This window comes from Carassius gibelio, chromosome A14, assembly GCF_023724105.1.
Source record: "Carassius gibelio isolate Cgi1373 ecotype wild population from Czech Republic chromosome A14, carGib1.2-hapl.c, whole genome shotgun sequence".
In the NCBI taxonomy this organism is placed as follows: domain Eukaryota; kingdom Metazoa; phylum Chordata; class Actinopteri; order Cypriniformes; family Cyprinidae; genus Carassius; species Carassius gibelio.
The window spans coordinates 10,499,937-10,517,586 of NC_068384.1; the positions used below are offsets into that span (position 1 = coordinate 10,499,937).

Here is a 17,650-nt window from a genome sequence, read left to right on the forward strand (position 1 = left end):
GGCCCCTGAAGGATGAACATGGCCATAGCCCATTAGGAAAGACGTGAGCGGGTGCTACAGCTCATTACATGCTCTGCCTCCTGTTCTATGGCTGAACAATGCACAATTATGTTGGCCTGCTGTTTTCTCAGCGCTACAGCTCTACAGCGGCCTGCCTGCCAACACTCGCGCTGTTCATTAAGCCACCTCACCACACACTCAGCACACCCTGCCTACCTAGACAAATAACCCAGTTGCCAATAGACCCACAAAGGGGCTGGTTATTCTTGCTCTTGGAAAACCAGTGAATGCAGAAATTAATCTCAGCAGATATATGATGCAATTTCTCGTTCGCTTTCTCTCAAGAAAGACCTTTTTTTCCATGAATACAAGAAAAGCAGAGGCAAGTAATGAAGAGAGTTTTTGATATGTAATTGACTCAATACATCAGAAGTTTGTATTAGATGCTGAAAAGTGAGGCAAGCGCAGATCAATACATAAGCAATTACATGTTCAGATATTAATCTGTGAAAATAAAGGAGCAAAAACCAACCAAAGAGGCAATATCACACATTCTAACCAGCTGCACAAGGCTTTTGTAATATAAAACTTTGGAGATAAAAGAGCTAGGCGCTGTTAGCCTAAACTTTCTCCTTTTTTTCTATCTATCTTTCATATATACAATTTATGATAATGCATGCAGTCCCTGGCACTAAAAGAGCAATTTGAAGTGAAAAGAAAAGTAGACAAACAAACACTGTTTGGCCACTTCAAAAGGTCAATGTGTTCGTCTGAGGTTTTAGCTTGGAATACAATACTGTATTTATAATGGCTATTCTTATGTTTTGTTGTCATAATGCCACAGGAACTTCCTTTACCTCCTGAATGCTTTTTGTATCCTTTACTATCGGCACTGGGGAACATCCTGTTAACGTCCAGAGTAACTGGCCATCAACTGACAGTATTGAACATGTTCTAAAAAAGCACTTTCCACCTCTGTATTTGAGCATATTTATAGCCTCCCACTTTAAAATGATTCAGTCACCATAGTTTATACTGTATTGCAAATTACCGAACGTGAAAACAACAGAGAGTTAAGTAGATATTCAGTTTCCCTAAAAGGTCTATCCATGTGCAGATCCCCTGATAGTTTAATTGGCAAGCAGGTATAAAAATATTTGGAAGGACATCTGCTCTCACAAATTTGATAGTTTGCACAAACACATACAACCCACCAGTTTGAATTGCACCCACTTGGATTTTCTTGTATTTCTTCAGTGTTCTTTATTTGCTTATGTCAGTAGACATCCACATACAACTTTCTACATGGTTTGTTACAGTTTATCACATTTCACATGTAACTCTGAATATTCCACATTGTCTGGTGGTTAAAATAAGCAATTGATGGTGCGCCTTGTCCATTATCGTCTCTTTATAATTGAACAAATACAATGGTATTCTGATAAACCATGTAGAAAGTTGTCTGTTCGTCATTCCCTGTGGCAATGCCTTGTGTTAGAGAATGTAGGCCGACCTTTCCCATCCTATTAATTTAACCACAGGCATTTCAGTGCTGGCAACTAAATCTGTGTTAATGAGAGATGAGGCTAAGAGAGAGAGAAAATTATTTATAAAGTTATTTTCCTCTCTTGTGGGTCTCAACTGTATCTGGCCAGCTTCTTTTCCATCAGAAGTCCTTTTTCACAGGTTCCATCTCGTTGCCCTGATCTTAGCGATATCACACATTATTTGTTACTTCGCAAGAGTTTTTTTTTTTGTTTTTGTTTTTTTTACCTGCAAAGATAATTTTAAAATTCCAAACATGAATGTGTTCAGATCTTAATATATCTCATAACCATTCAATAGTGCACCAGTATATACAAAAACAAGAAACACTAGTTAATGAAAAAAGAAAATCCAATTTGACTTGCATTTTTGTTTCCAGTTTATGTCACTGTCAGAAATGCTTTCTTATTAAGTCTCTCTCTCTCTCTTTGTGTGTGTGTGTGTTTGTACTAACTGGGAGATATTACATTGTCAGCTTTTGTCCTAAATGTTTGAGAGCGGACATTAAATGAAAGCTGGCCGTTCTGACGTGCTTATGTCAGCTCATGACTGGAGTCACAAAGACAGCATTAGGGGTTTTTCTCATTCCAGATGAGGCTATGAACGTCTCATCTGCAGCCTACAGCAAAACAGTTTAAAGAGAATGAGTTTGCTTGGCTATATTGCTCTAATAATGTCTCACTTGAACATCAGAGTTCAGCAAACGGTTAAACATTTGTACTATAATGGAACAGTGGCCCTTTTATTAAATCCGGAAATGTTCCTTTTGGCATTGGACTCTTGAAGGCAGAATGCCAACAGAGTCTGCGGCTTACAAATATAACCTTCTTTGAAAACTCCCATCTTCATCTGCCAGAATCCAATCAGAAAGCATCTCAAGGTACTTGAGATAAGGCGTATCTCTCACTTCCTTATCCTTTTTCTTCCTGCTGTATCTCTAGTACTGTCTGTTTTGCTCTTCGGCACATAACATAAAAGAAAGACAGGAAAGCTCAAGTTGATAAAAATATTTCAAGTTTAGGTGTAGTTGGCAGTCTGTGTTTTATTTCTGCACTTTTTTTCTTTTCTTTCTCTCTGTTTATTAATTCCAAACCTAATTGAAAAGGGCTTAATACAAGTTCTTCATCAGAGCAGCCCAGTTCAGTGAAGCTTTTCTGAAAGCCCTTCAGGGAGGAAACATGCTGAGTCCTTTACCTTATCATGTATGGGATTTAGAATGATTAATTGGCTTAGTCTGACGAAAGTCAGAAAAAAACAACAACAACAACAACAACAGCAGCTCAGTTAAGTCAAAACATTTTCAAAACCATGACCTGAAAGGTGAACATTTTGGGTAACACTTTCTATGAAGCCTGTATTTATAATACATTATAAGGGTTTTCTTAAAGCATTATAATGAATGTGTAATGCATTATAAAAAACCTTCATCAAATCATCTCATGAATATTCATAAGAACAGTTGTAATTTATTATAATATTTACTTATTTGTGGTTATAGCATTTAAAGGAACACTCCACCGTTTTTTGAAATAGGGCTTATTCACATTATTTCCTACATTTAGATAGGTGGGCAAATGCATTTTTGTATCAGTGCATGCATTGTTTTAGTTTGACTGGGTCGGCGTTAGCTTAGCTTAGCACAATGAATGGAATCCTTTGTTGCCAGCTAGCATGGCCTGAGTAAAAGTGATCAAAAAAAAACAAAAAAAACACCTAATTACTTCTTGTGGCCTGCGTATTCACAACGAGTACAAATAGCGATCCAGATTAACACTAGGCGATTTCCTAGGCAGATATTGACCTGGGACAATATTATGGGGAAGCACAGGCGAAGCACTGCTGCTTAGGCGAAGCACTGCTACTTCGGCGCAGAGAATCACGCAACACATGAAATCCCACGACTTCCGTCAACATACCGGCGTGAATAGTAGCTGCCTGGCTATTTTCCTTACAGTACACGAATGGCGATGAACATGGCTGATTTTGAGAGAGACGAAGAGGGTGACTTCTCAGACAGTCAAGAACCAGAACCATACCTATTTGAACCAGAGTTTACAGAAGATGAGCTGCGTGCTTTGGAAATAGAACGACAGGAGGAGGAGGTTGAGATCGCTCAACAGCCTGAGGACGTGAGGATGAGAGCCAACATGAACTGGTGGTGTGAATGTGGGGGAATATGCCAATCTATGCCGACGGAAATAGAGTGTCTGTGCTTAAGAGAGTGGGACATGTTTTTGCCATTCATGACCAGGCTCAACACGTCAGATCAAGATGAGCGTGCCCGAAGTTGTGTCACATCTACAGAGGATTTCACGGCGCTGATCCATTCTGCAGTACTCGATTTTTTTTTCCGGTGTGACAAAGTGAACTGGAAAAAACGCCCCACGCCGAATGGACCAAATGGACAGCTGTCCACAGAGTAAGTGATTATTTTAATCATGACGCATGTATAGATCGACCCATATTATACCTGTATTCACATAGAGTTGATGTTTTCATGTGTTGCGTGATTCTCTGCGCCGAAGTAGCAGTGCTTCGCCTGTGCTTCCCCATAATATAGTCCCAAGTCAATATCTGCCTAGGAAATCGGCTAGTGTTAATCTGGATCGCTATTTGTACTCGTTGTGAATACGCAGGCCACAAGAAGTAATTAGGTGTTTTTTTTTTGTTTTTTTTATCACTTTTACTCCGGCCATGCTAGCTGGCAACAAAGGATTCCATTCATTGTGCTAAGCTAAGCTAACGCCGACCCAGTCAAACTAAAACAATGCATGCACTGACACAAAAATGCATTTGCCCACCTATCTAAATGTAGGAAATAATGTGAATAAGCCCTATTTCAAAAAACGGTGGAGTGTTCCTTTAAGAGTATGATGATTTATAACACAATGAACATGTTGCATCCACTTATATATTTCTCATAGTTATAATGTATTATAAGTCTCACATCTGGCCATTTTTCTGATGCTACTTTACTAAGAGTGGTCAAAGACCACTAATAAGTAGTAGTAATAATAATCTTATTATTATTATTAATAATGACAAAAAAAATGTTTTTCTCAAACAGCCATAAGATCAGATAACAAATCATATGAATGTGTAATATGAAATATCAGCTTTTAATTATTTTTATTGTAATATCAGTTTGATTATTTTGATGGTACCCTTTAGAAAGCAACTACATATCAACTAGCGGTCAGTCGAGTATTAGTATGCCTGCTACTGTAATTATATGCTAATACTTTATTTTGATGTTCAACCAACAGATAAACTGACTACAAGTGTAAACTTATTCTACCATACTAGATTCTACCAATCTTGAGCATACTAATACTCTAATACTAATACTAATTTGGCATTTAGTTGCAAAGTTGCTTATAGTCGATTGATTAAGAGACCATCAAAATAAAATGTAACCATATAAAACATTGCATTAATTAATATTAGCCCCAGATTTAATATGATATTCATTGTGTGTTATAAATAATCATACTCTTAAACTTATAACCACAAATACGTAAGTATTATGATGTATTGTAATTATTATGATTATTCATGAGTTGATATAACATATTATATGTTTTTTTTTTTTTTTTTTTTTTTATATAATGCATTATGCATTCATTATAGTGCCTTAAGAATACCCTTATAATATATTATAAATACGGGCTTTATATAAAGTGTTTCCACATTGTGCTACAAAACAACTGAATGAGAAGAAATTAAACATGAAAAATAAATAAATAAACACACACACACACACACACACACACACACACGCACATATATATACACATACACATTTGGTTACTGCAATTAGTGATATGCAATCAACAGACAATGGGGAAAAAAAATCTCCAACAAAGGTTTAACTAAAACATTAATAAAGGTCGAATGTATTCAACAGCCACTCTTTCAGAAGATGGAGTCCAAACATTAGCCAAAATCCTAAGTAGCTGAAATGACTGGCAGCAGATGAAGCAAAGGTATATTATGTTCATGTGGCATGACATTGCTTTGTATATTAAAATGACATGAAAATGTGTCTTGTGCAAAGAAGCCTTATCGTGAAGCTTTAAGTGCATGATGAATACTACAGATTAGTTTGACACCCTGGAGAATAGGGCTAACATTATATCAACACAGAGCTTTGCTTCATTACAATGAAAAGACAACTCTTATGTTAAATTGTCTATATCACTGTGGTACATATGAAATGAATCTAAAATATACAGATCTTTATTGACAGGCTGATCTTGAATATTATACTGTATCTGAGTACCATATGCTAGCAGTGGGTTTTATAAGCTAATTTATTTGGTAACAGAATGCTAGCATCTGGAGGAGCGGTGCTTAAATTATTGTTTCAAAACTGAAGAGAAAATACAAATAGTAGTAGTCTCCTTAAAACATTCATCATTTATGGGGAGCCACAGTGCATAACATAGCAGGAGACTTTCTCCAAGCACTAATGAAAAGCAGATCAATACTTGGTAGAATTTTAGTTTATTATCAATGTCACAGGTGGAGCGAAGCTTCATTTTAGTTTAAGCAGGCTGTCATGTCTGCTTATGCTGCAAGAATCGCTTCAGATCTTGTATAATCGGCTAGAGAGCCACATCTCTATTACGGCCTGGACCTTATTTTGGAGACAATCAGAGACCGGTTAACCACACGGCTTTCATAAAACAGTGCATCCGAATCCCTTAAGAGACTGACACCACAGAACCATCTCCAGAGAGTCAGTATCACAAACACAGAGCTTACCTGGAGCCTTGAAATATGAACTACTGTTAACGCTTTATATCTTTTACTTTATTGTTTATACATTAGCATTTATAAATATTTTTATTCGTTCTTTGCTATGCATCTTTCATCCTCTATCCTGCATGTTTTGTAGCACATTAGCATTAATAAATGACATAACATTAGCATTAATAAATGACATAACATTAGCATTAATAAGCTACATAATCTCTGAAACATTTTAAATCCATTAGTCGAGTATTGGAGAATGAGTCAATTAATTGTAAATGTTTTTAATGTTGCAAATTATGTGTTGATCTTATGTGCGTAGGTTTTGTGCATATGTGAGCGTGTCAACTATTTTGTAGCACATCTGCAACAAAAAAAAACAAACAAAAAAAAAAATTAAAGTATATTTTTCCCCCTAAACTATTCAATTTAGATATTTTACCAGGTTTATTTATTTATTATTAGTCTGTCTTTATTTTTTTGCAAATCCCTTTAGATAAAAATGTCTTGGACAATAGTGTGTCTGGTTCACTGGTGGTTGTAGATTAAAGGTGTATCTTCCACTGCTGTTGTGCTGGGCTCTGTGTGTTCACACAAAATCAAACGATGTGCTTTTCAAAAGCATGTTATCAGTAGGATAAAATGTGGTGCATCTCCTTTCTAGATTGTCAGATTTGTTTCATTATCAATAAGCCATCAGTGTGGAATTTTAATCAAAACTCTGCAACATTTCTTGTCCTTCAGGAAAAATTGGCATTGCACTCTTCCAAACAAACATTTTCTGAGTAAAAGCTCCAACTGGGACTGCGAAGTAAACAAACATCCACATCTCAAAATCATGTCTGAATCACAAAACGCTGGAAAACAGCCCACAGGCCTTGATATTTCAGGGCAGGGAGATGCACAGTTAATCACTACTGTGTACCAAACAGTTTGTCCTTAGCAGACCTCTGGGAAACCCTGACTTGTTAAGTCAAACGCTTCCAAGCCCAGACTTGTAATCCGTGACAGAGCTATTATCGGTCATTTAACAGCTGCAATGTTTGATTGTGCCCTACATAAATGGTTGCGTAATTACACTGACAACATTCTTCATATACAGCATGTTGAATGGCGAGTCACTTTATATTGTAAATGTCACACCGAAGGGGAATGGAATATGACTGTAGTCAGCCCATCTTTGGCCTCTGGTGGAGAAATATGCAGAAATGTGGTCAGAGATGTTTTTCAGTGTCAGGTACAATGTCACACATGACGAAACCAGCATACAAATAAACCCACACCTTTATCAGGCCAATCACTGACCTATACGATATTGGAAAATGTGCTGGGCCCAGACATCTGACATTAGGATGCATATATACACCGCCTCACTATCTCTCTCCCTCTTCTAATGCTGCAGTGAAACAACAAAGCTTTGCATTAGAGTTCACTGTACTACCGCACAGGCGTATTCAACCCACGCCACCACCCTCCCTTAATTCTTTGTCTATTCATCAGATGAGGAAAATAGATGTTCTTTAATCCTGCTGCTTAGGTAGTTTTATTAAAGGATTACGCTACCATGCCTAGCTACTACATTTGATGTTACACACCGTAATTTCTTTGTCTAGCCTGTGTGCCGCTTTAAGTCTTATGCTAACCTCTGTGTAGTCTGACCTTATTGTTGATTTTTTTTTTCTTTCTGAATATTTCTCCATGAACTAGTTGGATTTTAAATATCTCCAATACGACTTTGAGCATCTGGTGGATCGATATTTTAGTGCTATATTAACATATATTTCATTGATTTCCACAGGCTTTACTAACAACGAAGAGTGCAAGACCAGCCAATCAAATTACATCTGATTTAGCCAGCGGTGAAACTCATCATGTGTGCTCAGACAGTTTGTGTACCACCTGACGATTCAAACAGCCATACCACTATAACGGATACTACAAGCTGACACTACAATACAGCTGAGTGCATCAAAAGCCATTGCATGCCACCCACGGAGATTGAGAACTTAGGTGAGAATCGTTGTTTAAGCAATGATTATTCCTAATGGTTGCACCTGAAATGACATGCAGCTCTGCCGATTAGCCAGGTCAGTGCATTTGGCAGATGTTCAGGCTACAGCTTTTTTCCTCAGCACGGAAAAGAGAAGCAGAAACAGAGGTGGCCAAATAATCCACTTTGGCAACGGTCCAGTGACAGCTTGCTCAATTTTTTTTTTTTATATAGCTATACCTAGGTTTCCAACACCAACAAATAATGTATGATAAGAGAGCACCATTGAAGGCTTAGTCAAAAGAAACCATATTTCCAATTTCCTATCTTGCAAAAAAAAAAAAAAAAAAAAACAACCACAAAGTACCCAAACTCCAGTAAAAGTAACCGCTAGCTATCTGTAAGCAGATTTAATGCTTCTGACTGAGTTGAGTTAGTGGCCCTGCAGCGGATCTCCCCCGACCCCACCCTCCCTTGCCGCTGGTAGCCGTGGCAGGCTGAAGGATGGAGCAGACTGGAGCAAATCTCACCTCAGGCAGCGGCATGCCGTTGATGATGAGGTCAGGCTGCTGAGGGCCCTGCCCTGTGAAGGTATGGTGGTAGCCATGGTTGGGTGCAGCATTCCTGGAGTTCTGGTTCTCCACGTTGAGGAAGGTGCTCTCGGAGCGCCTGCAGCCCAGTGGCAGAGTCTGCTGGTGGTAGTCGAAGTAGTTGAGCGAAGAGGTGAGAGACGAGCAACTCACCACATTCATCTTGTCTGTCTCCTCCACGTCCCGCGGCACCAGGCGGATGTCATTCTTGCTCAGCTTCTTTTTCTTGCTGGACTTCTTCTGGTTGCCGTAGGAGTACTCCGCCACCCTGCGCAGGTACAAGAAACTGAACAGACTCAATAAAGCAGTGCTCTTATTTTCTCACTGCACACACAGCCAGTGCCAGATCCTTGCCTGGCATGGGCTGAGGTGCCAGACCCATATTCAATCATGGGACAAGAGAGACCGACCACATTCGAGCGACCTCCGGCCGCCAATGGAGCCGATGTCCCTCATTTGTTTGCATTTCCATGCTCGGCGACTCAACTTGTCACAAACACACATGCACCATGCAAACATGCCAAACCACAGAAGCACACACAGCGACACATGATTCTTAGTGTGACTGCGAGCATATATAATAATATTTAAAGTTAAGCCTGCAATTATCTGCTTTTTTTTTTTTGTGCTTGTGTTACAAACAAGCCCGCTGGCAGGTGGGTTGTGATTTTCAATTCTCTGAGCTACGCTCTGTGGCTACTGCTAACCTGATTCGAGGGTTTTGATTCTAATCATAGAAAATGAGAAACTGTGAGATCTTATCCCAAAGGATGCTTAGGTTGCAATCTAAACATAAACTTGAGCGCTCATGAGGAGATTTGGTGTAGTAAACAATCTTTGTCTTAGCTATTCCCCGCTGACCCCTCTCACTTTTTTCCCATGAGGATCATTAGATCTTAAAGCCTGAAACAATCTTACACTTATTTCTTTTTATGTCCTCTGAAGGGCACACATTCGTCGTAACTTACGGTTTTGGCTTAATGGTACGCTTGCTCTGCCTACACAACACAAAGCTCCTCTTTCGGTGCTTTTCATTTGGATTCAGCCTGTGTTCTCTGCTCCTTACCTTTTTCTGGCTCGGAATAATGATAACGGTGCAGGACCTTATCGTTTTAGGAGGCATATAAAAGCTTTTTTTTTCCCCTGTGCGGCAGAAAAAAAGTTAGGCACTCCAAAGCATGCTTAATAGCTGGTTGAATAATTTACTATTATGGCATTGAAGGAAAAATGAACTTGTTTTTTGTTTTTGTTTTCTGGTAAAGAGAAGGACAAAACAGATCGGGAATATGTGAAAAGAGATTCATAGTGATTATTTTGTATAGGCTCTATACATGAATGAAGTTAATCATCGTAATGAATAATATTACATGCCATTGTCTGTCTTGTTTTATTAAACCATTTGTTTTTGTTCTGTAAACTGCATCAGCACCAGGGTATTTTATTTAACTGTGTTAATAAACTCTATGGTCATATGGGTTTGGCTCTCATCACAGTGAAGACAATCCAAAGAATCTCAGATGAGCCAGAAAGAAGAGTCAATGAGCAGCACAGCTGAAGAAAACCGTATCAAGCACTCTCACTAACCCCCTGTTGGGAGAGCTGAATGCCTCCATCAGGTTTCTATCTGGAGAGGAAAATAAATGTTAACGACAGCAATCTAGACAAAGGCCATCTCTTACCATCCTCCGATAACGGCAAGGTAGATGCTCTGCGTGCCTAACCATCACGATCACGAACTAGCCTTCATGAAAATGTTTGCTTACATACATTTCCGTTAAGATGGATCATGTATGCTGTTGCATTACAAGACAGAAACGTCAACAACAATCTGAGGTAAGTATATGGTAATGTTTTCTGGTTAAATTTGCGAAAGCAATTTATATGGAAATGTTGAGTGGTAATATAGCAGAGGGAAATCAACACAGTGGCAAATGTTACAGATTGATAAGTATTCATATTACAGTAGATTAACAAAATAAAATTCTCCCCTACACACCATTTGTCAAAGACTATTACCTTGCCAAACATTTACATGATTTACTTTTTATGATCGTTGCCACAGTAAAATTTGGTTGCTATGGTCATGCTATTGTATTCTGAAATAGTGACCTCTACGATCACAACCATAATATGATTGCCAAACCATAAATAAAATCTCCAAATGTGAGCAACAAGTCAATATTTTGATTAGAATTTGAGAGAGGTAAAAATTCACCAATTATTTATGCAAACACCAGTCTCAATGCAGATGGTGTGTATGAGGAAAGGCCTATGCTTACTCTTTTGTCACCAAGTAAAAGCAATGGTACAAGTTGATTTTACTTCTTTTGGATGACTTTATAATTTTGCATTGTTTTTCACTTGTTTACTTTTTACAAAATCAAACTCAAAATCAAATAAGGAAGACAACATTGCTTTGAGATTCTTGGAAACAAAAATTATGACAAAACAAAAGTGCTATAATATTTGGTTTTGCTATTATATCTGCCATTTATTAGTTGTTGTTTTTTTTTGTTGTCATATTTTTATTTTAAGCTCATGTTAGGCCATCCTCATATATAGCATCATAATTGATGAATAAAAAGAAAATATTATCATTTTAGTAATATTTACAGTAGTGTAAATATAATAATGATGAACGAGTGTAATGATTTCCTGTTCTGCTTACTTCTGTTATCAGCAACGGCAGCAGCAGAGCAAGGCCTGAAGCACATGCACAGTTGACGACAGATACACATCAAACATGCTCTCTCTTTATGTCTTAATCATTGTATGCTGTGTGAGTATTGATTCATTTCTGGTAGAAATACACTTATATGCTTGATAACTAGAATAGGGTGCGAATTATGGAAGGATTGGTGAGGTATGACCCAATAATAAGGCCTGAACACCCACAAGTAAAAACAAAACATATATATTTCTAGGCCTATACAGTTTTAAATTTACACATACATACATACATACATACATATATATATATATATACACACACACGCATATATATATATATATATATATATATATATATATATATATATATATATATATATATATATATATATATATATATATATATATATATATAATATATATATATATATATATATATTATATATATAAATAAAGGTTATATATATATATATATATATATATATATATATATATATATATATATATATATATATATATATATATATATATATATATATATTTTTTTTTTTTTTTTTTTTTTTTTTTTTTTTTTTTTTGACAGTGTTGAGGAAATTATGTCAATTATTTTTGAGGTTATTTGTCTCACAACAGAAATTGTTCTTTGGTGCCCCTAAACTGCTTAATATTATTATATATATATATATATATATATATATATATATATATATATATATATATATATATATATATATATATATATATATATATATATATATATATATATTTCTGTTTGTGAGCAAGTGTTAAGGTAATCTGACTTCTATGTTTAGGCCTTTTTGTTGATTTCTATTTCGTTTTTGTTGTTACCTTTAAATGTTCGTCCAATCCGATGGTCAGTTAATAATTCGCACACTGCCCTAGACTTCAATAAGATGTATCAAAAATGGTTTGGGTACCTGCAGTTGTATGTTCGGATTTCCTTGTTATCCCTTTTGCACTTGACTGCCACAAAGACCATTGTGACAAACAGGATGACTGCAATAGAACCCAGGGCAATGATGAAAATGAGCGACAGGTTGACGGGTCCTATTTGCTCCTGTGCATTGAGATCAGGAGAGAGATAAATGACAATATAGGCAGAGGCAGAGAGAGAGGTTTGGCCGTGGTCGTGCGCCACCACGGTTATCTGATAGGATGGTTTCGCATTCTCCCCAAACGTCTTTGTGGTTCGCACCTCGCCGTTTATCTGATCTATTTCAAAGTAGGCCATGTCTCCTTCTGAAATCGAATACGTTAACCTTCCGTTTTCCCCCTCGTCGTAATCATCAGCTTTTATCTGAGTAACCAAATAACCAACTCCAGCGTTTTTAGGAATGGACACCTCCGCCGTGCCGTTCACCAGGGGCGGGGTGGTCATCACAGGTGTGTTGTCATTTACATCCAGTACAACAATGCGCACGGTGGCGTTGCTGGTCAAAGGTGGATCTCCTCCATCCTTTGCAGAGACTTTAAACTCAAAAGTCCGCGTATCTTCGTGATTAAAAGCCCTAACGCCGTAGATCTCGCCGTTTGAGTTCACGGTAACGTAAGATTCCACAGACATGCCCCGCACCTCCGATTTGATGATCTCGTAGGACACGGTGCCGTTCATGCCCAGGTCTGGGTCCCTGGCGGACACCGCCAGCAGAAACGCACCTGGGACGTTATTTTCGAGGACCATGGCTTGATAATGTGGCTTGGTGAAGTAAGGGGGGTTGTCGTTTTCATCCGTTACTTTCACTGAAAATGATTTGGAGCTTCTGAGCGGGGGATACCCGCTGTCCTCGGCTAGAATGGTCAAATTGTACGTGTCTCTCTGCTCCCTATCCAGACGGCCATCAACAAGTAAGGTGGAGAAGCTCTCAAACTCGTTGAGTCTAAAAGGCACATTGCCCTGCAGTCTGCACTGCACTTTTCCATTCGCTCCGGAATCACTGTCTGAGACTCTCACCAGAGCTATTACATATCCGAGAGGCGCGTTCTCGCTCACCTCCACCATCTCGCTGTTTTCTGACAACAGTTTGATTTCTGGCGCGTTGTCATTTATGTCGATTACATTAACGATCACTTTGCAGTGGGCAGGGATTGAATTTGGACCCAGATCTTTGGCTAGTACATCAATTTCGTGGACGGACAATTCCTCGTGGTCCAAAACGCCATTCACTGTTATCACGCCTGTTTTGGGGTCGATTTTAAACATTTGTTTGGTCAGGTTGGATACAAAGTTTATGAACGAGTAGACCACCTCGCCATTGGTTCCTTCGTCTGGGTCCGTAGCGTTCAAGTCTATGACTAAGGTGTTAATGGGAGAATTCTCCAGCACGTTTACAGTGTATGCTGGCTCGTCGAAAACGGGGTTGTTATCGTTCGAATCAATGACTTTTATGTTAAGTTGCACAGTCCCGGACTTCGGGGGGTCTCCGCCATCCTCCGCTGTGAGTTCAAACGTGTAACGTGACTGCGTCTCTCTGTCTAAAGTCTTTTCCACCACAAGTTCTGCGATTTTGGACCCGTCTCCCCTCGACTTAATCTCAAGACCGAAAATATCATTAGGGGTAATTGTGTACGTCTGAATGCCGTTGCTCCCGGAGTCCGGATCGCTTGCCCCCTCTAGGGGAAATCTGGTACCGGGAGCGGCATTTTCCGAGATTTCTATGTCGATGTGGTTAGTGGGGAAGCGCGGCGCGTTGTCGTTTACGTCAATAATCTCAATTTTAATCACGCAGATCTCCATCAAGTTCGACATCACTTCCAAAGAAATAAAACACTTAGGTGTCTGTCGGCAAACAGCGTCCCGATCAATTTTTTGCTTTGTGATGAGCAGTCCGGCGGGGCTCAGATTAACCCATCGCGGCTCGGAATTGGAGATAACCCGCAAATAAGGCTGTCGGTTTCCCAGTGCAAAACCCGCAACTTTTGCGTCCGCCGTCACGTTGGCTATCTTTGTGCCCGGACGCAGCTCTTCTTCCACGGTGTATTTCAAATTGAAAACGCCATCGACTCCAGTCCAGCACAAGAGAAAGCACAAAAACATTTGTACGAAATCCGCGTCCTTGGAATGCATTATACCTGTTGATGTCTGTCTTCACACGCGCATTTGCATGATCTTTTATTAACATTTAAACATACGCACGTTCGGTCGGACGTAAAAAAGAAAACGAAACTCCCAATAAGTCAAAGGAATAAAATCACAGTCCGGTAGACATCCTTTAAAATGAACGAAAATGTTTATATGTGCGATGAAATTCATCTGATTTGCTGATTACGAAGCTGATAACTTCCATTTACTTATTCGAAATCTTATTTGGCCACCCATGTCTTGCATTATTTTTGGAAAATAACGAAATATGAATAAAACTAGCGAATAATTCTTCATATAGTGAATGTGAAAACATTTGTGAATGAAAAGCATGGCTTCAGCATGAACATTTTCGTAGTTCAGGGAAACCGACCATTTTGAGCCAGTGAAAGAAAATATTCAGTAAAAATGTAGGCTAAATGTCCGCTAGAAGGTCCTCAACTTGTGAATGAATGAAGGGAAGGTTCCATTCGAAAAAAAATACCCTCCTTATCATGATTCATGACGAACACTTGAAATGAAATTGATCTTAAAACATCGCTCGTGGCCAATCAATCCATATCGCCTAATAATGTGGAATTAGGATGTCTCCTCCTCGATCCGCAAGTTCATGCACATATCCAAATGAAACCACAGAGATTCCAATTTCAGAAAAAAAGAATGAAAGAAGCAGTCCGATCTATAAAGCTGGAATAATAATGACAAACCAATATTGATATATCATAAGTCCAGTCCACAATTCACTGATATTCCAAGTCGAGCAAGAGGTGGGTGCCTTGTCCACTGAAGATTTCTCTCAACAAGCGTAAATTGTATGAAGGTATTTCAGATGGCCTTATTAGTCCAGAAAGAAGGAAACTATATCCGTATAAAACACTGGGAAAAGATCAGCTAAGAAAAATGAAGCATTTGTAAGAGCACCTGTACTATCGCCGTAATAAAAGCGTCTGCTCTGAAATATCCAGCCTGTTGGATAATGCGAAACAGTTCTTGATGTAGTTCTTAAACGTGGCTCACTGAGGTAAACGCACGGCGCGCGTCTTCAGCGCATACTGTCGAATGCGCGGCTCACTGTCTCGCGCTCAGTCTCAGGACCAGCAATCCCCACAGCCAATCAGAGGTTACACTGGAGAGCTGGATTTGCTGGTGGGTGGGGCAAAACTAGAGGTATGAACTCGGCCAACTAGCTCCAGTTCATCCGTTCAAGTTATGTCTGGACATACAGTGTGTCAATTATTGACCTTTGGGAGGGTCGACGTTTCATAAGGAATTTCCTTAAGAAATGTTTTAGTTGGACAGATAGTGTCTTTATATATTTTTGAAACATAGAAATCCATAATTGACTATAAAAAAATGTCGATTTAAGTTTACCCTATTTTAGAGTAGGGTAATGATGATGATAGATATATTTTATAATACTTTATTCAAAATTAAGTTGATTTTCTTGTCCCTAGTCCACTGGGTGCAGCTACAGGCTATTTGATCCACTGACAGAAAAGATCACACACATAATAGTTGTTTTATTTTTTTATTTTTTTATTTAGAAATATGAACGTTGCTGCTTATGTTCAGATCCGTCATATATGATTAGCCTATTATCCACGCATTAATACGTACCACAAGGTTAATTTCGGCAGGTAGTTTTCTTTTCTGTACGATATTTAATAAGATATAAAGGTTATTCACGTGGAGCTCTAGTTCAAGTGATTAAATATGTTCTTTATTGACAGTAGTCGTGTTGAAAAATATTAAATGGCATACATGCCCATGAATGGGAGCACAATATTTACATTAATGTTTGCGTTTGGATCTGCGCCTTTCGCTCCCATTACAGATGACAACCATAACATCTCTCTCTCTCGCTCTCTCTCTCTCTCTCTCTGACTCGCAAACACACGGACAAAAACAGAGGCGCGCTCGGGCGTAACGTGAAATTAAATGCTATGAGATTGAGGTAGTAATTGTACTATTAGTACTATTACTATTATTATAAACAATCATTTAACGTTTTCTGTCTTTACTGAATATTCTTCTTCAGTATAACATAAGTTAGCCTATATATATATATATATCCTCTGTATCTAGCTCATGAACACGCACAAAGAGTCAGGAGTCATGAGTACACATGACAGCATGTTGAGAGTAGATCGTGTTTAAAGTCACAAGGCTGACACCTAGCGGCCGACATCACTTTCACCTCATATAGGCTATGAAGGCAGTGTTTATTTCATTGTTTTTGATCAGACTTAAATAGGCCTACTGGAAAATTTCAAATCAAATCTGCAAACGTATATTGCTGCTAAATTGTTTTATATAAGTGCTATATATAGCCTATTATATACATGTTAGTTAGTTACAGAGTTGTCAGTGCTGTATATTCTTGAGAAGTGGGACATGTAAGATTTTACATCTGTCTTTTGTCATAGCATATGTTTCCTATGAAATGCTTGGATACGTCATATGAGGTTGATTAACCACATTCACTTTGCTTCATTGTTTGCCATACAGTTCTCAAGTGGTCATATTCATGAGCAAGCACAGATGTCATCATCTTTAAATATTCCAGTTCATGTTTGTTTCCAGCTTGCAAAGCTTTAGTGACAGCTGTCAACTAATTGCTCTGTTGACTGTTGAAACTTGCCTAGCTTCCAAAGCAAAAGCAAGATACCGAAGGTGTATTTTCACAGCTAGTTTGATCCTATTAAAAATTCTTAATGCTGTAGAAAGAGGATGATTGCTGTTTTTCCTCTAGCTTTTAAAATTAAACTGAGGTATATTTCAATAAAAGTCCTCTGAAGTAGGTTTGTATATGTGCAATGGATTTCTGCTTGACGAGTTGTTTGTTATAATTTGAGCTCACTGGTTTTGATGCACACCTTCACTTTGGCATCAAGGATAATAGATTTAGCAGTTCTGGCAATGTCAACACACACCTGGGGTTTATTCCAGAAAGCACGGTTAACTTACCATCTGTTAAACCCTGAACTCTGGTTGATTAAC

General features: G+C 38.3%; 1 protein-coding gene across 4 annotated transcripts in view; it reads right to left on the reverse strand.

Moving 5' to 3' along the window:
• The window catches only part of LOC128027468 (protocadherin-19), a 54,331-nt gene extending 38,582 nt beyond the window's left edge, over positions 1-15,749 (reverse strand). The window contains exons 1-2 of one of the 4 annotated variants that reach the window (XM_052615117.1): positions 12,489-15,749; positions 8,821-9,148 (exon numbers count right to left, since the gene is read on the reverse strand). In XM_052615117.1, coding sequence (XP_052471077.1) covers positions 8,821-9,148; positions 12,489-14,635 — 2,475 coding nt within the window. In that variant the 5' untranslated portion in view covers positions 14,636-15,749. Of the gene's footprint in view, positions 1-8,820; positions 9,167-12,488 lie in introns of all 4 variants that reach the window. The other 3 variants (XM_052615116.1, XM_052615115.1, XM_052615114.1) reach the window with 3 other exon arrangements.
• Positions 15,750-17,650: the final 1,901 nt, after the last annotated feature.